This window comes from Eulemur rufifrons, chromosome 29, assembly GCF_041146395.1.
Source record: "Eulemur rufifrons isolate Redbay chromosome 29, OSU_ERuf_1, whole genome shotgun sequence".
In the NCBI taxonomy this organism is placed as follows: Eukaryota; Metazoa; Chordata; class Mammalia; order Primates; family Lemuridae; genus Eulemur; species Eulemur rufifrons.
The window spans coordinates 44636733-44664359 of NC_091011.1; the positions used below are offsets into that span (position 1 = coordinate 44636733).

The 27627-nt window shown below is 33.5% G+C and overlaps 1 protein-coding gene across 4 annotated transcripts in view; it reads right to left on the minus strand.

Annotated features, from left to right (window-relative positions):
- PPP1R9A (protein phosphatase 1 regulatory subunit 9A) overlaps window positions 1-27627 on the minus strand; it is a 264666-nt gene that overhangs the window by 72154 nt on the left and 164885 nt on the right. For all 4 annotated transcript variants that reach the window (XM_069461963.1, XM_069461962.1, XM_069461960.1 and 1 more), the window contains exon 5: window positions 15956-16097. In XM_069461963.1, the coding sequence (XP_069318064.1) occupies window positions 15956-16097 (142 nt within the window). The remainder of the gene's footprint in view (window positions 1-15955; window positions 16098-27627) is intronic.

Consider the following 27627-nt stretch of genomic DNA (forward strand, 5'->3'; position numbering starts at 1 on the left):
TCGAGGGAAGTATTGGCCAAAGGTGTAAGTATGGCCTTGAGTTTTGCCTACTGAGTAAAGTAGCCATGTCCATTTTTGAGTCTGCATAACTAGTGCTGAGGTTGCAAAGCCTAGTAGACAGCACTGGACAACTTAGCTGAACCATCAATGAACCAGTCCCAGGCATTTAAGGGAACCCTGTGGATTGAAGGTATCACTGAGCCAGAGTCCCTGCTTTAGGAGACAGAGTGGCAGACAAAGATTCCCCCAAACAAAAAGTTACCACTTGTTCATGTAAATCTAAGATACTGTTAGGCCAGGCTCACGGCTTTATTTAATCTCTCATTTCCATTTGACAGTGTCTGTTGAGCCCTTCCAATGTTGTTGGTCATGAGTTCAAGCTGGCCCATTTCAAACTGAGATTATCAGGCCAGAGAGTCACAAGGCCTCCATGGGTCAGACATTCAGTTTCAATAAGAGCTTAGTAGCAGATTAACAGCTGCTTTTTACAAAGAGGTGTGTCTGGTGGCTGATCAGGCACACAGTATTGCTATGTTGGGAAATGGCCTAAGTATTCTGGCAGCCTCTAAGTGTCTAAATAAGCTGTAAATTCCCTTTCTCCTCCTGAGATTCTATGTTGTTTCTGCTGGACCACCTTAGAGAAGACAGGGAGAGTGGTCTACGTGTCCTACTATTACCACTCTATGTGTGGCAATCTCTGAATGAGAGAATCGCCAATGACCTAATGGGACAAAGAAGTCAAGGCATGTAACACACCGATTTCATTATACATTTAGCAGTGGAAGCCACAACACCATTACATTGTATCTGCCCAAAGGGTCCCATCCACAAGGTCATTTTAGCTTCCCTTCCCCCTGTGAATCCTGTAACATCAGTTGAATGTGAGCGTCTGTCTCACCAGGGGGCCAGGTGAGATGGTGAGTTGTGAGCCAGTATCCATTGTACCATAAAATTTAAGTGCCTCTCTTCCCCAAAGTTCCCTGGTATACTCTAGGGGTTCATATAGCATTTGTTCTCCTGGAGGGCAAAGAGATTTCAGCCCTATCCTTAGCCATCTCCTCAAAGCTGCTGAAGTCAGGGTAGAGGGAGGAGGCCTCAAGAGGCATGGAGGCAGACAGCAGCTCTGTGCTTGCCACACAGCAATTTAGTTTTGAGCATGTAGCAGTTACTCATGTTTTAATCTAACTTCCAATGTTTATAGTCCACCTAAAACATTATATACGGTGGGTAACAATTACTAACACCAATTTTTTAGCTTTGGGTAATCTTTGACTCAGCAATTATAACCTTGACTTCCATAGTAGGACCTCTTATGGAGTCCACCTTAACCGGCGGCACTTGCTGCTCTATTATCATGATAATGTTATCTTTAAATGTTTTTTTTTTAATTTTGTTAGTGATACATAATATGTGTACATATTCATGGGGGAAACATGGTTTTAACATAAAGAATAGGAGAATGTTCCAAGATGATAAGGCTAACCACAAGAATTTATCTTATGTAGGTGGGACTGTTTTGGGACAGTTTCTTATTCTCCAGTGAGTTACCATCAACAACATTAAAGCTAAATCCAAGACAGGTAGGGCCCAAATTCTCATCTAGGTTGTCCTATAGGAGTTGGTCTATCTCTGAGATATTTCTCCAACAGGGCCATTATTCCTTATAGCAGCCAGGACCCACTGCAAAGAACATTGTGAGAACTTTTATTGTCAGAATGAATCTAAAGTTGGCCTGACAGACATGAGAGACTGCAAGAGGGGTTGAGTAAAAAAGCAGCCCAACTGTTGCTATTCCTCCTTAACTAGCATTACACACACAGCCTCATCCTTTCCTCAGTGAACCAGCCAAAGTTCTAAAGGATTTACGAGGCTTCTGATTACAGTGACTGAAATTCCTTCCTTTCATGTTCAGTGTAGGTGTGGGGGCAGAACTGTCCTCTAACCCAGGATGTCTTCATACTAGTTTAAACAGACTACAGCAGTCCCACCTTATCCATGAGAGATGCATTCCAAGACCCCCAAGTGGATGCCTGAAACCATGGATAGTACTGAACCCTACATATACTATTTTTTTTCTATACATACATACCTACAATAAAGTTTAATTTACAAATTAGGCACAGTAAGATATTAACAACAATAATGATAAAATAGAACAATTACAACATACTGTAATAAGTCAGGTGAACGTGGTTTCTTGCAGTTTCTCTCTCAAGATACCTTATTGCACTGTTCTGTGGGTAGCTGAAACCCCAGACAGTGAAACCACGTATAAGGGGGTACTACTGTACCATCATTTTTGTACTGGTTCCTCAAGCCACGATTTCTAAAGAGTAATGAGAAGAGGGCCAGATGACTTTGACACATGTAGACTATCAGGAGAGGAACCCAGAGCTTAAGTAACCTGAATCTTTTATGACAGGCAGCCCTTTGCTAGAAAGGAAAAAACTGTATCTTCTAAGGCTGTTCACTACACAAACATTTGAAAAGACAGTCCAGAATAAAGGACAGTTAGTGCCTCAGAAATGTGAAAGATCTGTAGAGAATTATTTCTCAATAATTATTTAATGGAAAAAATGTCTAGAAATTCAGCAGATTTTAGAAGGTCTAAACACTATTGTTCAATTTACCTTTTCAAAGGCTTTCTGGTTATTATTGCTTTCTACATACTCTGCTCTGGAGGTAATCTAGTCTTTTTATTTCTTGAACACACCATATATATTGCCCCACCTTCTTATGCTATAGAAAACAAACAAGAAACAGTAAAAAAAACTCCTTGCAAATAAAAATTAAAGCCAGAAACTTCCAAATTCATGGAATTTGGAATTTATTTTATATACCCTTAATTGTGATGATTCTCTTACACTATGGTTATTGGACCTTTTGACAGGTTGCCTTGAAAAGGATTTAAATTCTTTATTATATATATTTTATTGTTTCCACAGCAAAATAGCAAGCTTCTTGCAAGTATAAAATATATTTTTCCATGACTCAGTATTCTTAATTCACGTCCACTTAATAAATGGTACCTACTTACAAAGAGATAAATGCTATTGTCTTTAAGTCCCTGATAAATATATTCTATAACAGGAGGGAACCAATGATCTCTCTTTTTCTCACTGAGATGGGAAAAAGACCAAAGCAGACCTCTATAATTCAAATGTCACACTGCAATTTCAAACTGGCAGTCTTCCTTGAGTTTCATTTTACTTGCCAAGAAAACAATGAAGTACTTATTCTGATGCCAGTAGAACTGTGGGAAGAGACTAAGAGATTTGTATTTCCCAAAATTTTTAATCTGTAGAAAAGGACAACCACAGTGACAGAAGGGGCATGTGTTATTATTTTACTAAATCTATAATTATGCAAATAATTGAATCTAGAAAAATATGGTATGTTCATATAAAAACTGACTCATATAATTGCAAAAATGCTATCAGATCATCAAATAGAACCAGAAATTATAGTTACAGAATTTGAAGTATAAAAAAGTAAACCCAACAAAAATGTCATTGATGGTATTCCATGGATTATCTATAGATTAATGAAAAGATGTAATCTCAATCTTACAATCTCTTTCCAGGGGAAATAAGTCTAATCCTTTCCTCATATGGCTATCTTGTGATTTGTGGCAGAAATTCTTTCTTGCAGAGTATCTGCAATACTAGGACTCAAAGATCTTTATTTCAGTGTTCCTGGCATCTTTAAACTGGACAACTCCTGCTCTGACTACATCTAACTCCTTCCCACAAACTTCCAGAGGCTAGTTCCCCTATGATATACATTCTGATTCAGTAGATCTGAGGCTGGGTGGAGAAATCCACGTTTTTAAAGAAGTACCATGAGATTTTCATATAGAGGCAAGTTGGAGACAGAGTTTTAAAGCCATTTTATAAGTCCTCAGAGAGCAGGAGCTACGTCATAGTCACTTTATATCCATATTATTGCTAAATATAAGACATTGTACGTGGCAGATTTTAAATTTTATTAAATACTGAGTTGACATAAAGACTATTTATTAAATAAAAAACATAATAAATAAGAACCATCAATAAACAACTTAGTTCAAGGAAAGGAAGAGTCCCACAACATTTTAATTGCAGTCCTATGTGTGTGCCTCTTTGATTCCATTTTAGTTGCTTACTTTTCTGAAATAATTCTGCTATATTTTACCATTCTTAGGGTTGTTTTTTTTTTTAGTTTTACTCTATTTTTATATAACCAATGTATCATTTATTTTTCAGGATTTTATACTTTATATAAATGGAATCCTATTATATGTATTCTTCTATGCCTTTCTGCTTTTAAATGTATGCTCCTGAGATTCCACCAGTTGTTGTGGGTTGCTGAAACCACTTCTGTATATTATTTCAGTGTATAAATATACCAAAATATATTTACTCATTCTCTTGCTGATAGAGATGTCAGATGTGTTCAATTTTTTTCTACTACAGGAACAATGTTATATATGTCTTATGGGTCATGTATATAAGAGTTTTACTAGAGTGTTTAGCTAGAAATAGAAGTGTTGAGTCAATTTTATTAGACATTGCCAAATTATCTTTCAAAGTGGTGGAGTTATTTTCCTCTGTGCAGAGAATAAGGGTTATCCTTACTCCACATCCTCACTGAAACTTAAAACATTGGATTTAAATCAATTCAGTAGGTATGAAGTGGTATTTCATTTTGGTATTTAATTTTCACTTCCTGATTGCTAATATGGTGGGCATCACCTGCTCCCAAGGTTTCCTCTTCTGTGACTTGCCTGTTCAAGCCAAGGGCCCATGTGTAGTCATTTCTATTGGCTCATAAAAATACTACTTATATACAGTCATGTGCCACATAATGATGTTTTGGTCAACAATGAACCTTATAAAAAATGGTGGTCCCATAAGGTTATAATGGAACTGAAAAATTTCCATTACCCAGTGACAAAAATTTCTACCACCTAGTGTAGTGATTAAAACATTGTAACCCAATGCATTACTCACATGTTTGTGGTTATGCTGGTGTAAACAAACATACTGTGCTTCCAGTTGTATAAAAGGTATAGCATGTACAATTATGCACAGTACATAATCCTGGATAATGATAATAAACAACTATGTTTGTTACTAGTTTATGAATTTACTATGGGTGTTTTTATCCTTAGAGTATACTCTTTATACTTATTTTTTTTAAAAGTTAACTGTAAACAGCCTCAGTTATGTCCTTCAGGACGTATTCCAGAAGAAGGCATTGTTATCACAGGAGATGACAATTCCATGCGTGTTATTGCCCCCAAAGACCTTCCACTGGGACAAGATGTGGAGGTGGAAGACAGTGATATTAATGATCCTGACCCTGTGTAGGCCCAGGCTGGTGCGTATGTGCCTTAGTTTTTAACAAAAAACTTTAAATAGTAAAAAGATAAAAATAAGAAATTTTAAAAACAGAAAAAAGCTTATAGAATAAGGATAAAAAGAAAATATTTTTGTACAACTGTACAATGTGTCTGTTTTAAGCTAAGTGCTATTACAAGAGTCAAAAGTTAAAAAAATTAAAAAGTTTGTAAAGTAAAAAAGTTACAGTAAGCAAAGATTAATTTATCATTGAACAAAGAAATTTTAAAAACAAATTTAGTGTATCCTAAACACTATATACACAGTGTTTATAAAGTCTACAGTAGTGTACAGTAATGTCCTAAGCCTTCCCATTTGCTCATCCCTCACTAACCCACTCACAAACTCCATTTGTTAAGTGCTCTATTCAAGTGTACCATTTTTTATCTTTTATACTGTATTTCTACTGTAATTCTATGTTTAGAAATGTTTAGATACACAAATACATACCATTGTGTTACAGTTGCCTCCAGTACTCACTAGAATAACATGCTGTATAGGTGACATTCCTTTTACTACTCTATTCCATACTTCTCTCACTACCTCAGATTATGTTTTCCACTAAATTTCATTCCTGTTCAACTCTACTCTCCAAAATTTTCATTTCAACCTCCTTTGTATGATTCAATTCAGTTTAATTTCTTGCCTTCCTCTAACATATGAGCAATATGCTGTGCCATATAGCCTGGGTGTACAGCAGCTATACCATCTTGGTTTGTGTAAATACACTCTGTGATGTTCACATAATGAAATAGACTAACAACACATTTCTCATGACATATTCCTGTCGTTAAGTAACACATGACTGTAATTCACTTTCAGTTATTTTTCAAACATTTTATTACAGCTTCTGGTTTATCTTTTTGCTTTCTTAAAGGTGTTTCATGAATGCAAGTTCTTAATTTTAATGTAGTTAGCTTTCTCAATCCTTTCCTTTATGATTTTGCTTTCTTAAGTGGCTCATTTAAGACAATATTTCTAAAAACTGATGGAGTAATGATATTCTTCTACACTATCTTCTAAACTTTATATTTTTGCTTTTCACACTTCAATAGTCAATCCAGCTAGATTGAATTTGGGGTATGGATTAGAGGTGTAATTTCACAATTTTCTCTTTATTGAAAAGCCTAACATTACTCAACTCATCTAGAATATTATCTATGTCACAAATCACGTTTTCATATATCTAAAAGGCTGTTTCTGGGCTCCTTAACCAACTTGTCCATTATTTTGCCCCATAGTCTAAATTTACTACAGTTTAATAATAATTAATAATTATGGCCCTATAAGTTTTCTTTCTCATCATTATTAGGTTCCAGAACCAAGGTTATACCTCGTTGCCTCTCATACATCTCACACTCTCAAGGTTTCACGCCTTCTTCATGTTGAAATTGTACTACTTTCATTTGTATGTCTTCTGAAATAAGTTATATGCAACTAGAGATATTTGTTCCAGTTTGGTATAACTGATAGTAAAACGATTTTGAGCTTAACTTTCTTTCTTTTCCTTCCTTTTCCTCCTTCCTTCTCCCCTCTTCCATTTTCTGCTGTTTGTTACTCATGGTACTTTATTTCCCTGTGAGTTTTGTACTTTGAAACTGTAAACACATATTTCTTAAAACTTTAACTTTTAGGCTTTGCTAAAGGTGAACGCTCCAAGGAGAGATATGCTTTTTTAAAAAATTTATTTTGAATAAAAAAAATTATTTTGAAAAGAAGCATAAATTCAGGCTCCTTGTGATCATGATTTCTCAGACAAAATTTTTTTCTTTCCTTCCACTCAGCACCAAGGTTTAACATTGGTAATTTTCTATGCATTCCCTGGTGTGGTAGATTTATTTTCATCTTATAGCTTACAGTACAGCTGATGAGGTTCCAGCTTTATGATGGAGTTCTCTAATTAGGCATCCCAGTTTACACGGGCCATGGGTTTTGTTTCCTATAACTCAAAGCAATACCAATTACTGTATCATCATAACAGTTATTAAGGATAAATATGACATTATGATGAGTGAAATAAGACTGACATAAAAAGGTAAGTACTTTGTGATTTTATTTGACTGACACTCTAGAATTGGCAAAATTAACCTAGAGTGTCAGAAAACTGACTGAAGGATGCTTCCAGTTGAGAGTGACTGCAAAGTTTTATAAGGTAACTATTTAGGGAAATAGAAATGTTCTATATCTTGATCATGGTGGTGGTTACTCATCAAATTGCTAAATACACTTAAAATTGGTACATTTTATTGTATGGCAATTATCCCTCATTACAGTTGATTTTAAAATGGAGATATATAATGATAAAAATATCACATTATACATTAAGATTTGTCTTTCATTCTATGTCAGTTTTATCATAATAAAATAATTTTTTAAAATCCCTTTAGGAATTAGAACTCCAGAAATCAATCAATCAGTGTTTTTTTTTTTTTTCCATCCTTACTAGCATAAATATCAGTTTAAAATGAATGAAGTTTTTATCAAGGCTGGCACATCCCCCATGATATAGCAGCTTTAGCACATCAGACCTTGGTCAGGTCACCATTCAGTTTTTCTTGCAGATGAAAGTATATTTCTACAATCAAAATTGTATTTCCATGACTGAAGGCTATTTCTAAGTGAATACGATGGGAAGGAGATGAGGCTAGCTATGCAGTATTGATCTTGACATAATTTAGGCCATTTTGATTATTCTGTTTCTATCAGAGGTATATTCAGTTATGACTAAAAGAAGTGATGTCAATGTGAGTCACCAAAGTGCTATTTCAGTAGTCCCAATGGTTTTCAAGGGATGAAATAGGCATATTCGTTTTTTTCCTAGTTTTACATGGGGAGGATTTTGGTTTAGTGTGATAGAGATAGGATCTTCTAGCAAATTCATGATCTCTCAACACAAATAAATAGCTGTAGAAAGCAAAAGCCCATAGAAAGGTGCTAAATTCCTAAGCACCAAAAGGCAAGTACATATTCCTTCAGTTCTTTCCCTATCTTCAATCTCTAGTCTTGCTAGATTTGACATTCCTTTTACTACTCTATTCCACACTATTCTTCTCTCACTACCTCGGATTATGTTTTCCACTAAATTTCATTCCTGTTCAACTCTACTCTCCAAAATTTTCATTTCAACCTTAATTTCTTGCCTTCCTCTAATTTGCCCAGTGCTGTGCCCATCCTGTATGTATTAAAAATCAACCAGCCATTGAAAGCTCCCAATGAAGAGATTACAGGCTAACGAGAGAAATTTATGGGTAAATGATGATAGACAGAGATACACATGGTGCTACTGACCCATTGAAAAAACGGTCCCTAGCCCAGCTGAGAGAACCCCCGAAAGCATGGTGGAGAGATGAAACTTAAACAGAATTCTGAAAGGTGAACAGGATTAAGTGGGCATATAAGGGCAACAAAGAGTGGGTATAGTTAATGGTGTTCAAGGTATAGAAAACAGGAAAAGCAAATGCATAGAGAAATCAGGGGATCTCTGTGGCCCACGGGAAAGTGGGTCATTTTGCAGGCTAGTAAGGTCCATCTCTCACTGTATCTTTTAGTACTTTAGAACTTTTTGGTAAAAAAATTATATTCAACTTATAAAATATAAATGTTTTTTAAAGTTGGAAAAATACTGCCAATTGTGTTTGTTTCTATGACATCACTTTAACACTGCAAACTCTGTGGTTCATCATTGTAACATAGGATTGTTCTAGCATGGTTTCTAGGGAGTACAAATTCAATACTTTCAAAGAAATCTAATGATAGAAGAATATAATAAAGTTTATTTGATGTTTTGTACCTAGCTCATGAGTAAATAACATCACAATGTGGCAGCTGGAAAGAAAATAAGAAAATGTATTTGGATCATTTGTCTTATAATTTTAAAAAATTAAAGAAAATGAGATACAAAAAGATGAATTGTTTAGGTGAAGGTTCCTATCCTAACCTCTATCTCCCCTTGGCACTACCCAGCTTTCTGTCTGTACTCAGTGTTATAAATGTTGCTATAAACAAAGGAAATTCCTAGAGAGGACCTTTCAAGTAGAGGAGGATGTCCACCCCCTGGGGACAGTGTGTGTGTATGTGTACGTGGAGGGTGGATCAAGCATGGATACCATCACCAACTGAACGTTTTCCAACCACCTTAATGATTCTGGGTTTCAATGACAATGGCAATTATTATAGATTTGGGGATCACAAATCAAAGGATGCAATTAAATTTAATGATTTTAAAGATCCAATCAAATTTCAAGTCTGTGAACAAGCTGTTAGAAAGGTTTCATATTTCCTTTATTCTTAAGTCTCCTCTAATTGCCCTAAGCCAGTATAACTTTTACACACACCTGACCTCCATTTTTAAGCTCTGTTATCTCTATTATTGACAACTAAAGATAATAAGGATTATTTTGGTATTTAAAGTGTAATGGTAGACATACATTTTTGTATGTCTACCATATAAGTCATGCAAATAAACATTGCTACATGTATTTGCATTTATATTATTAAATGCATATATTTAAAGATATATGCATTTAGTGTTTTGAAAAAATCAAGAACTTTGTATCGAAAGATTCTTTTCTAAAAAAAAAACTAAATTTAAAGACAATAAAAATCACTATGTACACCGCATTATGTAAACATTCTATAGCCTTGCTGTTGGATATGATTATTTTTTCTCTTTAATTTCAATCACAAAATATTTAAAGTGTTACGGGTTAAAAACATCCATGGCTAAATATTAAGAAATGAGTAAAAATTGCAGCAACTGTACCTAAAATATGTGCTCTGTTTCTGAATTAAATATTTTTTCAAATGATTATTTTCAAAATATTATTCAACTCACAAAATACACTGTTCTAGAGAAGCTCTTCAGAGCATAGAGATTGTTAATGAGATGCATAGAATATTTAATTTCACACATGAAGCAGGGAAGTACAGACAAGCATTATTTTCTACCAAAAAACAAACCTTAAGAAAATAGTTGTTATTGTTATTGCAGTTGCCAGACACTCCTTGCAATTCAGCCACAGTGCTCTAAAATGGTTGACAAAAAAAAAAATTAAAGAAGGCTTTTCCCCACCTAAAGAGAGCAGCCTAATGATAAAGCATAGGATAAAACACTGAAGTCCTGGTGCTGGCTGTAACACACACTGGCAAGTACCAAGAGAATATTGATGCACCTGGGCAAAAATGCTTCTACTTTTAGTTTCTCAATAGTATAGACATAGTATAAGGCCAATTTACATTATTAAATTCACATTATTAAAAGGCCATCCCTAGCAATTGCAATCTCTTATTCACATACATGAGCTATTTCCAACTAGGAACAGCAAATAGTCCGAGTCAAATTTAATGTTACCTCTTTAACGCTTGCCACATAAAAATTATATCTTTGTAAACTTTTTAATACTTATGCAAACCATAGCTTCCATTATATTTTTGCCTCTAATTATTACATGTTTATACAAGCAATAAAAATCCATATCCATGTAGGTAGCTGCTGTAAATTGTATTTAATACTTATAAAAGTTCTACAAAATAATGTTCCTATAATATTGTTATAATGATATTAATTTCCAGTAATGAAAACAAATTATGAAAGAGAGATTATATTTTAAGAGAAGGGGCTTCAGTTTTTGGAGTAACAATTAATCTTGTTATAAACAACTGTCTAAAGAGACTCTGAAATGCTATCTATACTCTAAGACTTCACAATACAGTAAATATTAGGTTTTTAAAGGATTTTTAAGGAAGCCAAATAATCATATAATTTTAAAAATGCATATAAAATAGATCAAGACCATATATATTTAATTGGTATTTCCAATCTGAGCCTACAACATTTTAAACTGCATAATGCTATTTGATAGAAAGATACTCACAATATACATACACACTACACAAAATATACACCAGAATTATACCACCTCACCACTAAAAGTCTAAACATTGATAGTGGTGGAGTATGACAAAAGAGTAAATATTATTAAAAATTAAATTCTAGTTGAAAAATTTACCACACCCCTAGATTTTGTGAGATATTACTGACTATCTGAGGGGCTTACTGAAATCCTCTATGGTGACCTTTCAGATTGTTTAAAAAGAGAAAGAAAAACAAAAACAAAAACAAATGAACAATAATACTATTAAATCCAGAAATGCAATCACTAATCACAGACATATTCAGATGCACATTTAAAATTTTTCAGTTGCAGATTTTCATCTCTTCCTTCTTTATAGGATCCTCCTTTTTACTCTTCAGCCTATAGGCAGAGCCACTTTAAATTGTTTTTTAAAAATCAGAATGTTTAACAGAGAGTGAACAGAAACAGGAATGTGTATTAAAATGGAATTGGCTATTTGCTTATTTTAAAGTCTTCTAGTTTGAATATTTGGAGAAAAAAACAGAAAAAGCAGAAATTTATTTAATAGAGTTTTAAAATTATATATATAGTTCAAATTTTATTATAGTATGCCTTACAGTTTCCTAAAGCATTAAAAATATGTATCTAAGCATAAGCAATACATGGTGAAGTGTTTTTTTCTCAATATAGTTCTTAGATAACCACTATACTTTTACAATTTCAGGATATATTTCTCACACTGCAATATTTTCCATGTAGCCAATTCAAGAAAGCAACTCCCCCTGAGCTCAATGTGACAAGTTCCAAGTTATAGTCAACCATGGGTTATTTGATCAAAAACAGAAGCTATCTATCCTGCAGCAGACAATGCTGATCTTATAAGGGCTGGCTCTGGAAATCAGCTGGATGAACTTGGTTGTTCTGTATCTAATTAGAGGTTTTCGTGGCTGGCCCAAGGAATGTTACAGAGGATACTGTCAAATAAAAATGATTCTAACTTTGAAATCACAAGATGATTCTATAAATTATAAGGAAAGTGGGAAATCAAGTGACTGATTAACACACATCCAGAGCCTGCTCTAACAAGGATATACAAATCAATAAATTGTTCAATTACATATGAAATTAACTCAATTATTCAAGGACCAATTATCCATTGGATATCCAATATTGGTTTTTCTCATTTCCTTTATGCCTCTTGGACATTTTACTTTTCATTAACAAAAAGAGAGTATAAATAGAAAATAGGGAGATAACACTCAAATCAATCAATTTAAAATATTTGCTAGCATTAGTAAAAAGAGAATTTGAATTAAGTGATAATTTGATGTCTTAACATTGGAACACATTTTCATTATTTGTACAGCTTTTATCTCTGTTAGTCACAGAAAATTAACAGTTGGTTGGTTGGTTTTGGTGAGATAGTGTATAAAATATAAGAAAGGGAGGAAACACAAGTCAGAGAGCAGGATGAGAGAGGGATACAAAGGAAAAGGCTCCTTGACTTTTTCAATAAACTGAGGGTTACTTGGAGTAACATAGTAGCAAGCACCTGGTTTCTATTTGTACAACTTGAAAAAAGAAGGAAAAGTTTAACTTAACGCTAAAATCTAATTTTTTTGTAAAATATTCGTATACTCAATTATTCTCCTCTTTAAACCTTATAAAGATGATTCTTCTTAAGGATTGCTGCCTAGAGTAACAGTTGGTTGGTTGGTTTTGGTGAGATAGTGTATAAAATATAAGAAAGGGAGGAAACACAAGTCAGAGAGCAGGATGAGAGAGGGATACAAAGGAAAAGGCTCCTTGACTTTTTCAATAAACTGAGGGTTACTTGGAGTAACATAGTAGCAAGCACCTGGTTTCTATTTGTACAACTTGAAAAAAGAAGAAAAAGTTTAACTTAACGCTAAAATCTAATTTTTTTGTAAAATATTCGTATACTCAATTATTCTCCTCTTTAAACCTTATAAAGATGATTCTTCTTAAGGATTGCTGCCTAGAGTAAAATAATTCTCCAAGGAATTGATTTCCCTATTACTAGAAATATAGAATAAAGAGTCACAGAACCTAAGTATTATAAGAATCTCCATCACCCAAAAGAGGAATCCTCTTGACATATTTTGTTACCCAGTTATTCTGGGTGTGCCTGAATATAGACAAACCCAGCAGGAGTGTTCCGGCCACTGCATTAAAAACAGCACAGTGTGTTGCAGAGTCCAGGCTTTGAAGCTACCAAGACCCTATCTCAATTCTAACTCTGCCAACTAGTAGCTGTATCACTAGGAAAAAACCCTCAGTTGCTGCACTTCTAGGAAAAAAAAAAAAAGAGAAAATCTCTTCAGGTTATTTTAAAGATTAAATGAGATCACATAGGGAAGGCACCTTGCAAAATGCCTGGCTCTGAATATTTACTAATGCCCCTTATTCCTGAAAACATCTGCCCAGGTGACAAGGAACTCTCATTGCTTTACAATAACAGGCAAACAGAAAAACTCATGAGCAATCTTCCACTTGGTATATGAAATGTTGAGTAACAAATATTCTTTTCCCATTTACTCAAATTATCAAATTAAAGGAAATCCTATATGAATTTTTGGGGAGGAAGGTGATCAATTCCTCAAAATAACTGGAGGAAGTATGTGGTACGTGATCTAAAAATTTCACTTGGGGTGCCTTAAAGATCTGACTGTCTTGTTTTCTCCCTTTCCTTGTTAGACTTAATGTCTTATTTCATATTCATGGAATGTTAGAAGCTAAAAGGAATTTAGACATCGAGCCCAATCCCTGAGCTTTAAAGCCAGAGACACTGAGGTACAGAGACTAGCACATTGACTGCCACACTAGAAAAAAAAATTTTTTTTCCTTGGGGCCACAGTGTTTTATTAAGAAAATAAAATAAAAACTTTGAAAGCAACACAGTCCTTTCTAATTTAACAAAAAATTTGTTATTTTTTATTGTTTTCTGTGGTTTTGCCCAGGGGCTGCCTGTCATGTAACACGGATTCTACAGCATGGCAGCGTGAGTTGCCTGTGCACCATGCAGCTCCCAAGGTAAAGAGACATGTGAGTTAACATATGATTCACAGGCCCTGGGCTCAAGACTAGCAGAGTTAAATACAACTCACATGGCAGTTAATGTGCTAGAAAGCTTGGCCTCCTCCCCTTCCACCACTTGCTGTCACCGTACACCCCTGAACCTCAGGTCTGAACTCTTTCTGGCGGAGAGAGGAGGTAAACACCAAACCTGCAGAGGATGATTCCACAATCCTAAAATAGGCTTGCAGCCAAAACAAATAAATGTCTCTGATAAAACACAAAATACTAAGGCAGAGAATTAAAAACTAGGTAAGATGCAAGTTCAAATATTTGGCGAAATTGCTTTTTTACTTTGAAAATCCAAGACAATATATTTTCATATATAGTATCTCAGTATAATAAAAAAATACCTGCCATTTCAAATTGACTCTGCAAATGAAAAACTAAATCAAATAAATTGAATTCTGAGAGACTAATTTATTCATGTAAAGGCTTTCTAATGTATTATTCTCTGATCAAAAGTTAACTGATACACCACTTCTAATTTTCTATTGCAGTAAATGGGGAATATATCCTTATTATACTGCACACCCATGAAAACTTAATATACATTTGGATTAAAACATCACATATTAGAATACATGGAAAATATGTGAATGTCCATTTATTAATCTTCTCTAAGTCCTAGCTAGAAACCAAAAACATTTCTGAAAAAATAATATATTCAGATGAGTAGGGGTTGAACACATGAAGTTTCACTGTGCTTTCATCAGCTGTTATAAAGAAGAGTGTTTGTTTTATCTGAATATTTACTAGTTTATGGAGTATGAAATAATACAACTAAATTGTTGATGGATCTTTTGACATGCCAATACGAAACATATGCATGTTTAAATGTGTTTATAATAAAGCATGTTGTCTCATTATATCAATGTACATTTGGCAATGACATTAGAAATAGACCAGCATCTGTATTATATTACAACACACAGGGTTCCGGAGAGCTGTTTTCACTTGGGGGTTAGCTTCTATTCATTTACTTGATCTTCTACAGAGAGCAGGATGTAAAATTATTCCAATATGTATCTACTCTATGGAACATGTGCTAGTGGAAAAGCTTTGTTCTGCATTATGTTAGCACAAATCATAGTGAACAGATCCAAAGAACTTTTTCTTCCTGGGGGGAAAAAAAAAACCTCTGGGAACACTCAGCAATCTTTAGTACTTTTCTGTTTATGTTTGTGCATGTATGGGTGTGTTTTTTTCATTTTAAAATGTTTACTCGTTTTTTGAAAAAGCATCGCATACTTATTGTAGAACATTTGGAAAACATTGAAAAAGTATAAAGCAGAGAGAGAAAATCACTTAATTCCAGCAATGAAGACAGCCATTATTCACATTTTGGTATTTTTATCCTTTTTTGTTTCTACGAATGTCTTTATGATAGTGTGGTAAAAGATCAGACTTATTCCCAGTCTTACTGTAAATAGGATACCATGACTTGATTTGTAAGTTAATATCAGATGCAAGTAGTATTTCTTTTCTGTGAAGTTGAATACTTTAGTTCAATGTAGACATATCTTCCTTAAGAAACTGCAAAAAACCTGCCACACTGCTAAGTGGTAGAGAGTTTATAAAGCAGGAAATGCAGGAAAAAGAATGTTTGCAAGCTCCACTGACCTCATCGTCATCAGCATCGTACTGGGACTGGGCATAGTGCCGCTCCAGAACCTCTCTGTGGCGCCGTTCCTGTTCCAGTGTCTGGTTTATTAAATGGGCAACCTCGCTCACTTGTCCTGCTTTTTCTCGCCCCATAAGGAAGCTGTGGAAAGGTTAATGGAGATTAATAAAGTTAAGACTTACTAGCAAAAAGGAGTGCTAAGGAAAGTAATCAAGTTTGATGTATCACCAGGGTCCATCAAGCCTCAAAAAAGTAATATCACCTATGGACTTCACATGGTGTGCCTGAGTGGGAGAAAAGGTTAGCTGAGCAATGAAAGTGATTTTTACGGACAAAGCTCGTAAAGGAAAAGAAAGGGACAGAAAGTAAAAAGATCATAAAAAATTATCACTTTGAGAGAAGACATAACAGATGTAATCCATTCTGCAGTACTTTACACTTTGCCTTATAAGATGGGAACAAACTCATAATGTCCTGTACCATTAAATTTAAGAAACATTTCCATAACAACATCTTCTTTATAATGCAAAAATTGCTTAAAAAACATTTTGAGGTACAGCATAGTGACGTTAAATATATAACTTTGGAGATAAGAGAAAGAAGGAGAAATAGGTAGAATCTTTTATTTTGTTTTTAAAATGAAAATCTAAAATAACAAGAGGTGGTGAATTTATTCACTTCTTCTTTTGGGGAAAAAGGGTAATATGAGGAAGGGTGTGGTTCAAGAAATAAAGAGAAAATATGAAATATCTGTTGATATTAATTCCTGTAAGAAAAAAAGCCTTAAAAAACCCAAGACATTTCCTTATTACAAGCTACAGTCAGTTATGATACATCTTTTTCAATAGAATGGGTTTTGCTCTATGAATTAATATTCACTTTTAAATATCTTTCACACTAATATATAGCTCTGTTTTTCTAAAAATACAAATAATGTGTCACCAGGATATAGTTTTCTAAGTATCACTTAACTCACATTATTTTGAATGTGACTCTTCGTTTAATCTTTTTTTTTTTTTTTTTTTTTTTTTTTTTTTTTTTTTTTTTTTTTTTTGTTGAGACAGAGTCTCACTTTGTTGCCCAGGCTAGAGTGAGTGCCGTGGCGTCAGCTTAGCTCACAGCAACCTCAAACTCCTGGGCTTAAGCAATCCTACTGCCTCAGCCTCCCGAGTAGCTGGGACTACAGGCATGCGCCACTATGCCCGGCTAATTTTTTCTATATAGATTTTTAGGTGTCCATATAATGTCTTTCTATTTTTAGTAGAGACGGGGTCTCGCTCAGGCTGGTCTCGAACTCTTGACCTTGAGCAATCCACCCGCCTCGGCCTCCCAGAGTGCTAGGATTACAGGCGTGAGCCACCGCGCCCGGCCTCTTCGTTTAATCTTGTTTCTACACTTAATTGATACTTTCCTCTGATTACAATGTTGCTTTAATCAATCAATTTTAAATGAAATATACCACCATTTTCTGCACAAATACACTGAAGATCAAAGTTTTTACACTTAGATGTTAGTAGTTGTCTTTTAAGAAATACTTTTATGTAGTTTCAAACAGGACTTAACTTTGAAATTATGCTTGAGTGTTCATTTATCTTTTAAGTTATTTTCCTTTGGGAATCAAGTATAAATAAAATTTAAAAATACCATCATTTTTCATCTTCATTGAGGTATAATTTACACACAATGAAATTCACCTATTTTAAATGTACACTGCAATAACTGTGACAAATATATAAACCTGTAATCACATCAGTGATATAGAACATTTTCATCAACCCAAAATATTTCCTAGTATTCCTTTCCAGTGAATCATCTTCACCCTAGGCCTATGTTAGTTTTTTTGAGAGTTTCGTATAGATGGAATCATAGGGTGTCTAGCTCAACACTGGCTCAACAGTGTTTTGGAGATTTATCCGTGTTATTACACGTATCAGTAATTCTTTCCTTTTTATCACTGAGTAGTATTTGCTTGTATTGGCTATATCACATTTGGTTTATCTATTCTTCTATTGATAGGTATTTGGGTTGCATTTTGGATATTATGAATAAAGTTACCATAAACATTTGTGTGCAAGTTTTTATGTGAACATATGTTTTCATTTCCCTTAGACAAATAACAAATAGTGAAATTGATGAATCTTATGGTAAATGTAAATTTAACTTTTAAAGAAATTGCCAAATTATATTTCAAAATCTTATTTTATATTCCTACAAGCAATGCACGAGAGTTGTAGTTGCTTTGCATCCTCACCAACAACACTTAGTATTGCCCTTTTTTTGAGACAAAGTATCACTCTTGTCAGCCAGGCTGGAGAGCAATGGTGTTATTATAGCTCACTGTAACCTCAAACTCCTGGGCTCAAGCTATCCTCCTGCTCAGCCTCCTGAGTAGCTGGGACTACAGGTGTACCACCATGTATGGCTAATTTTTTTATTTTTTGTAGAGATGGGGTCTTGCTATGTTGCTCAGGATAGTATTGCCTTTTAAAATTTTAGCCATTCTAGTGGTATGTCGTGAGTTTTAATTTCCAGTGCCCTGATGACTAATAATACTAAGAATCATTTCATGTACTTATTGACCATTCATATATCTTCTTCAATGAAATATTTTTTCAAATCCTTTGCCCATCTCTAAAAATAGAATTGTTTGACTTTTTATTATTGAGTTATAATAGTCCTTTTTATATTCTAGGTACATATCCTTGTCTCTCTATTATAGCACATATATAGACACGCACAAATACACACACATAATATACATATATGTGTTTATGCATTTAATTTATTATCTTCTCCCAGTCTGTGGCTTACCTTTTCATATTTTTAATTGTGCCATTCAAGGAAGTCCAATTTATCACTTTTTTACAAAAATTCATGCCTTTTGTTTCCTAGCTAAGAAACCTTTGGCTGATTTAAGATTGCTAAGATTTTCTACTATTTTATTTTTTGAAGTGTTAATGTTCTGCTTTTATATTAGGTCTATAATATCTTTTAAATTAATTTTCATGTATGATGTGTGATAAGGATAGAGTTTCATGTTTTTTAAATGGATAACCAATTGTTTCAACACCACTGGTTGAAAAGACTATTCATTATAACCACTGAAATACTTTGTCACATTTGTTGAAAATCAGTTGACCATATATTTGTCGGTAGATTTCTGGACTTTCCATTCTATTCCACTAATATGTTTATATTTATGCCAATACCACACTTCTTGGTTCCTACATAGTAAGTCTTGAAACTAGGTGGTGTTAGTTCTCTGACTCTGTATCAATCAGCTGGTCAATTTCTAAAAGAAAGCCCATTGGGGTTTGATTTGGAATTACTTTGAATCGATAGATTAATTTGTTGAGAACTGACATCTGAGCAATATTGCCTCTTTTGATCCCTAAACATGGTGCATCTCTGCATTTGTTTAGATTGTCTTTATTCTTTCTCTCAGTACACTATAGTTTTTAGTGTACAGGTCTTAGACACAGTTCGTTAAATTTATCTCCAAGTATTCCATGTTTTATAAAGTTATTGTAAGTGGTATTAATTTTTAAACTTGAGTTTCTAGTTATTTGTTTTTATAGTATAGGAATACAATTGGTTTTTGAATACTGGCCTTGTGTTCCATGATCTTGCTAAACTCACTTATTAATCCTATTAGCTTTTTGTAGATTTTTTAGGATTTTTTCCCTTTTTTTTTTTTTTTTAGAGAGACAGGTCTCACTCTATCATTCAGGCTGGAGAGCGGTGGCACAATCATAGCTCACTGTAACCTAAAACTCCTGAGTTCAAGCAATCTTCCAACCTCAGCCTCCACAGTGGCTGGAACTACAGGCATGTGCTACCATGCTCAGCTAATTTTTTCTTTCTTTCTTTTTTTTTTTTTTTGTGAGACAGGGTCTTGTTCTGTTGCTCAGACTGGAGTGCCCTGGTGTGATCACAGCTGACTCCAACCCCAACTCCCAGGCTCAAGCGATCCTCCTGAGTAGCTAAGACTACAGGCACATGCCACCAACCCAGGCTAATTTTTAAATTTCTTTGTACAGATGGGATCTCACAGTGTTGCCCAGGCTGGTTTTGAACTTCTGGGCTCAAGTGATCCTCCCACCTCAGCTTCCCAAAGTGCTAAGATTACAGGTGTGAGCCACAGTGCCTGGCCAGGATTTTTCTATATAAAATATCACATCCACTATGAAGAGAGATATATTTTTATTTCTTCCTTTTCTATTTGTCTATTATTTATCTATTTATTTATTGCCCTATTGCACTGGCTGAGACCTCCAGCATATGTTAAAAGAAGGCGTAAGAGTAGACAGCCTTGCTTTGCTCACTACCATTCTAGAATACGAGTTCTGAATTGCTTAGAGATAGAGAGTGTTTTCGTTTGGAGATACTATGATTTCTATGGTTGAAGATACATAAAATCTTTAATGTGCTAACCTGATCTAGACATATAATGACTACCTTGAATTCATTACATCTTCAGTAAATATGTAAAGAAATTATGTCTAGTGATACAAATATAAAGCAATTCAGAAACTTATATTCCGAAATGGTAGTTTTAGAAAAGCTGAAATTGACTTTTAATCTTTCTTTAAATGTATCATAGAGTAGGGTGTGAGGGAGTATCACTTACCTGTTATAAAGTTGACAGGAGATTAAAGGAAGCAGTTAATGTACAAAATGCCTATTAATCAAAAACAGTAGCTAAGCTCAAGGTAAAAGGTAAATTAGGATTCAGACTCATTTAAGCCATAAATTCTTTAAACTCATTTGAGTATTACATTGTCAGATCTTTTAGTTTAATGGTTTTTCCTAAAAATGAAAATGAAGAAGTTCATTTTTTATGAAAGACAAGTGTTTAAAGTTATTCAGAATACAATTCAGAGAGAGAAACATGAAATTTGGAAATTATCCATTTGCCAAAGATTTGAAACTATTGGTGCTAATTGCAGAGATGAATGAAGGTGTCTTAAGAAAGACCTTGTGAAATACTTTAAAACAGAAAATTATTTTAAAAGCCCAAATTATAACATAATAGAATATATGATAAATTATATAATCATATATTACAATAAATCAAAACTCTCATATGTAAGTTTCTTATTATTCTCAATAAAAAAGTCCCTAATTCCAAACCAGATTTGTGGTACTAAAACTAAAAGGGATGAATGTATATATGATCAAAGTTTCAGAGGAAATAAGAATTGTTCCATAAGAAACTAGCATTTTAAATCATGAAGGCACAGCTGCTCAAATCACAGCTCGGCTTTCTCAATTTGCCCCCACAATTTAACATAATCTGCTACTTGCCCAATATTGGTTTGTATTCAAAATCACATTGAATGTGATTCTGAATCTGATGAAATGGAAATGATTTGCAATTGCATATAAGACAAGACAATTCATCTCATGAAATATACTCACTTTTAAAAGTGTCAGTGTTGAAGTACACATATTTCTCCATTCAGGCAGCTATTCTGAGTAGTGTTATAGCATCCAGCTACCCACATCTTTAAAGCTTTGTAATTCAGTAAATTTATAGCACAGATTTGCAATAATAGAATGTCATCGTGATAAGTATGGTTCATAGGGAAAGCACACAGAAGTGAAACCAAACTACTCTCCCCACCTCATTTTCCTCATGTGAAATTAGTATCTAAGTCCACGTCTGAAGGAGTGATAAAAGAATAAAATGTGGTACATACAGGAAAAGACTTGAATGCGCTATTGCTATTATAGACTGATAAAGGCTCTCATTCTGAAAAATTTATAACATTCAAATTACCTTTCTATGTATTCTTAAGTTTGGTGTATTTTTAATCTGTCTTTATAAATATGTCTCATAAGATTATATATATAATCTATCATATATAGAACTCAGGAGAAAATGTAAATTTTAAAGTAAGGTTATTATTTCAATTATAAATTCAGAGTATGGATATGCTGTGATAGCACAACTTCGGGGTTAAAAAGGTCTGTAAAAGGGAAAAATGGCTTTGATAGGACAAATCCAGCAAACTATAAATACTATTTACTGGTTCTGTGACCTTGGATGCATTCATATTTCTAAGCCTTAATTTTGATATTTGTAAGATAAGTATAATAGCTATAATAAATAAATATTACATAATCCATATATGAAGCTTAACTAAGTACCTGGTGCTCAGAGCGTGTTTAATAAATGTATACAGTTGTTTTTATATAGATGATGCATTATGATCTAGTTAAGGTCAAATGTATTTAAAAGTACTTAACTGTATACACTGTCCCGATTATCTCTTATTTCATTACAGTTTTGAAAAAAGAGCTGGTTTTTTGTGAGTCAACCATAGGAAAAGGATAAAATCTCTGTGCCAAAATGTGTTCTGAAAACATTAATTTTAGTTGCCACTGAAATATAGGTATGGATCATGTGATCACTTTAAATTGAATTTTCAAAACCTTCAAAAATGTAATAAAGTCAGCAACCATCAGCCCTTCTAAATATAAGTGGTCAAATCAATTGATGTTTCTGTACAACCATAATTTATATCTCATACATTATCTCAAACTGAAATGACAGTACATGTAGTGAATCAGTTTGTTTCTAAACTTAAATTTTAAGGAAAAAATATTTCTTGTCACTTTCTAGATTTTTTTTTCTTTGCTTCAATAAAGCATAGTGTGATCTTTTTATTTTCTAGCTATAAATGATAAGTTAACAGAAGCCAAACTCTAATGAATATCTAAATTAAAAATTGAGTATTTTCTAAGGTTATGATTGTCAAATAATATAATACTAAAACTAAAATCTATAATTAGGGTTTATATTTTTAGCATGGATTTTTTCTAGCATTAAAAAAATCATCCTGTACAAAATTATAGCTAGTTATAGGGAATAAGTACTATTGTTCAATATCACTGTGGAATAACTATAGTTAACAATAATATATAGTTTCAAATAGCCAGAAGGAGGATATTGAACGTTCCCAACACAAAGAAATGATTAATGTTTGAGCTGATATATACAGCAATTACCCTGATTTGATTACTATACATTACATGTATCAAAATATCACTATGTACTCTGTGTATATGTATAATTATGTCAATTAAAAAATAAAATTAAAAAATCATCTTGTTTTAATATGAATTATTTCACTAACTTCCCACTGTCCTCCTCATGCAGACATAAAATAAGCAAAGGCAGATAATCAGTTATTCCTTTCCTTTTCATTTAGTATCCGACCAAGCAATGGCCACATACTGTCCTTTGGAGTTTAGATGTCTACTGTGCAGGATTCAATTCATTAGTTTATCAAATTCTTTTGTGACCTATCAAACAAAAACTAAGCAATTATTAAACCATATACAATTTGCTAAATCGAAATCATAAAAGATTCTACATGTTCTGTGTGAATAATGTGAGAGATTATGCCAAAAAATAATTTATGAATGTCTTATTTTTCAGACATAATTTGTTCGAATAAAATGATACACTGGTCAAAAATCACACTTAAATAATGATGAGATTTTAAAATTCTCAATGTAGAATTAAGCTATTGTAAAAGTGGAAAAGCTATACCAGGATATATTTATTACTTTATATATAATCAATTATTTCATTCAAATATTCTTTAAACAAATATTTATTATTTATACACCCACAATGTAAGTGATACGTTTTTAAAAAAACAAACAAACACAAAATATATGCACCCAACTTATACTTGAATAGCTCTTTGTGATATCCTTGTGAGCTGTGGGTCACAAGATCACATAGTGCTTTTAAGAAGCACTTACAATATCACTTTGACAAACTCTTCAAGGTTTTTGTAAAAAGTGTCTCACTTTTTTTGTTTTGATCACATTATATCACCTTTCTCTGAACTTGATAGCCTTTTAATATTTAACTTAATTCTACCGAACAAGTGGTGGTAAATGTATCTTCAGTCACTTACACTAAAGTTTGCTAATAGTAGTTAGAGGTTAAAATGCTTTTCAACCAAGTTTTTTGCCCCTTACTTATAACTGCATACTCTTACATATTTTTCTTTTCTATATTGAGAACTAGATTAATGTGCCTTACTACATATTTAACATTTAAAAAATTTTATCTATTAGAATGTTTGCTTTTGAAAGATAGATCTGAAATATTTAAACAATTGTAACATTAGTTTTTTGAAATGAATTTTGTATCTAACCCAATATTAATTATGAGAATTTTTTCTATACTATATTTCAATGTAAAAGAAAAGTTAAACTCTTTTAAAAAATTGCCTAACACATGCTACTTCAAGGACGACATACTGTTTAATTATAAAATTAAGATATTTTCCAAAAATACTACATATCCTTTCCAGAAATAATATTGCTCAATTGAATAGTTTTGATGTCTCTGGCTTAAATATTTATGTATATGAACATTAAAAAGATAATTTATAAAATGTTAATCTGTATATTATAACACCAGAAAATGCCTCATTAAGCCAAATTCCCCTTCAATTACTTTTCGAAATCCCCACTGGTTTTATTATTCTAACACCTTTGGTTGTTGACCATTCCTATATATATAAGATTAAGAAGTTCTGCTATCCATGGTTCCAAATCCATAGTGGCTGTTCCTCTTGTCTGAGGGTGAGGGGGTGGTCTTAGGAATAAATACAAAATCCACATTGGCTGATGATTTCCATGAATGTGGAAATCGCCTCACTACTCTCCATTACATATGACCGTCTGTTACGCATAATCACAAAACCAAAGGCTCTGATAAAAGGTGAAACTCTCAATTGCTCCTTGTGCTCTAAATGGCAACAAAAACATTATTAAAATGATATAAATGAAGTAAAAACATTTCAAGATTTTTTTGTATCCAAATGGATACAATTGTATTCCAAATGGAAATTTAAGGAATACCAATGATCTTAAGTAAAAATAAAAGAAATAAAATCTTCCATATTTAGAAATTGTATGCCCAGGTATGTATCCAAATATAAACATGGGCCGGGCGCGGTGGCTCACGCCTGTAATCCTAGCACTCTGGGAGGCCGAGGCGGGTGGATCGCTCGAGGTCAGGAGTTCGAGACCAGCCTGAGCAAGAGTGAGACCCCGTCTCTACTAAAAATAGAAAGAAATTATCTGGCCAACTAAAATATATATATACAAAAAATTAGCCGGGCATGGTGGCACATGCCTGTAGTCCCAGCTACTCGGGAGGCTGAGGCAGTAGGATCGCTTAAGCCCAGGAGTCTGAGGTTGCTGTGAGCTAGACTGACGCCACGGCACTCACTCTAGCCCGGGCAACAGAGCGAGACTCTGTCTCAAAAAAAAAAAAAAAAAAACAAATATAAACATGTACATATCTATAAAAAATTCACCTATCATTCATTAATATTTTTTAAAAATATTATAACCTCTTCCATAAATAAATACTTAAGGCCTCATATTAATCATTTTCTCTTGTATATAACAACAATTCCTATAAAATCCTGACCTCAAAAAGTGTTATAAAACGACATGTCAAAAAGTCATTAAAGCCATATGCTGAGGATAAAAGCACAATGAATGCATAGTTATTGATCATGGGTAGCAAGTACATTTCAGAAAGTATTTAAAGTTCAATGTGAACAACACTGAAGAGAAAACATATAAATCATTAGAAATTTCTTCATATTGAAATAAAATCTCTCTCCTATAACATCACTTCACTGTAAGTGTTGTCAGTACCAAGATGGCTGTCCGCAGTTAAAAAGAATACCTATTCCCTTTTCCAGAGTTCACTTGTTCAAATTGCTTTACAATTGTTACTATGTCTTCTTTAAATTTTCTATTTTTATAGCAAAGGGTTGTAGAATCTTTTAACTTTTATACATAGAATGAAAAATGTTTATACCTCTCTCTCTCCTGGTCAATCTTTCCTAAATAGTCTCACATTTTACAGGGTTCTTCTTAAGTTGTGTATGCAATATAAAATATGTTATACTGTGGTATAATATTAATCTATCTGTCCATTATCTGTCTACCCATTCATCCAGTCACCTGTCCATCCAACTAGTTATTGATCCCTACTGTAGTAGGGATCAATAACTAGTTGGATGGACAGGTCCCTCTAAGAGGGACCCACGTGATACCTTACTCCTGATATTCATGTCTTATGTAGTTCTCCACCCATGAGTGTGGGCTGGACAGATTGACACACTTTCATCAAATAAAATACAGGACTGATAGTATTTCACTTCAGATTTTAGGTTATAAAAAGATGGCAGATTCCATCTTGGACTCTCTCTAGAGAAACCAGTTTCCATGTTGTGAGGCATCCCTGTAGAGAAGCTTATATGAGTTAGCTGGGAAGTAGATCATAGAAAACAAGAGGTAATAAAAGTTTGCTGTTTCAGGTCACTAAATTTTAGAGTAATATGCAACAATAGGTATACCAACTATGCCAGTGGCAAACAAGGCAAGGTCCTGCTTACAGCTGTAGACTAAAGAAAACACGACATTCCAAAATTTATATTACAAATCCATGTTGGAATAAGAAAAAGGTCCAGATGCAGAGAATTTTATATAAATTTTTATAAAAAGTCAGTAATAATGAAATATAATACTTCCAGTTTTTAGCTATTATGAATAAAGCTCCTAGGAACATACAAGTATGAGTCTTTATATAGACAGGTGTTTTTATTGCTCTTGAGTAAATAGCTAGGTGTAGAATTGCTGGCTGATATAATAAGTATACTTTTAACTTTACAAAAACCAGACACACTGTCTGCAAAGTAGCTGTGCTATTTTGCATTCCCATCAGCAATGAATAAATATTAAAGTTGGTGCACATGCTTGTCAGTCTTTTAAACTTCAGCCTTTGTAATAGGTGTGTAGTAGTACCTCATTGTGGATTTCATCTGCATTCCCTTAACAATGAATGATGTTGAATAGCATTTCATGTGCTTATCTATATACCTTCTTTGGTGAACTCTTTAAGTGATTTGCACATTTTTACTAAGGTTGAAGTAAAACCCCATTATAAAGTTATTATAATAACTTTATTGAATTATAAGAGTTCTTCATATCTTCTAAATAACAGTCCTTTATCAGAAAGCCCCTTGAGTAGTTAGGACTACAGACATGAACCACCATGTGGGCTAATGTTTTAATTATTTTACAGAGATGAGGTCTTGCTGTGTTCCCCAGGCTGGTCTCAAACTCCTGGCCTCAAGCAATCCTACCTTGGCCTCACAAAATGCTGGGATTACATGTATGAGCCACTGTGCTCGGTCCCTGGCTAATTCTTTAAAACAATATGTAGATTTTTACAATGTACTTATATTCAAATCATTCAGTACTAAATAATATATATCATAGAATATGTGTATAAGTATTTCAATTTATCGTATAACTGGTTTTGTTAAAAGGATTTAGGACCTAATTTATATTTATTGAGGCCATAACTAGAAATTCTACCTTCCTAGCAGTTCTTACTCTATTAGCAATAAGACACATTCACACAGATCAGTAATTACCCATTCTGATTCACACTGTACACTCACTTGTCTTCATATCTTTCTAGAATTCTAGGATACCTAATTTAAAATTCCATTTACATTGGAATGGAATGTAAATTATAATAAAGAAGGAAAAATGAAAAACTAAAGACAAGTTTTTAGTAGCCACATAAAACTGTCATTGTAATTACATATAT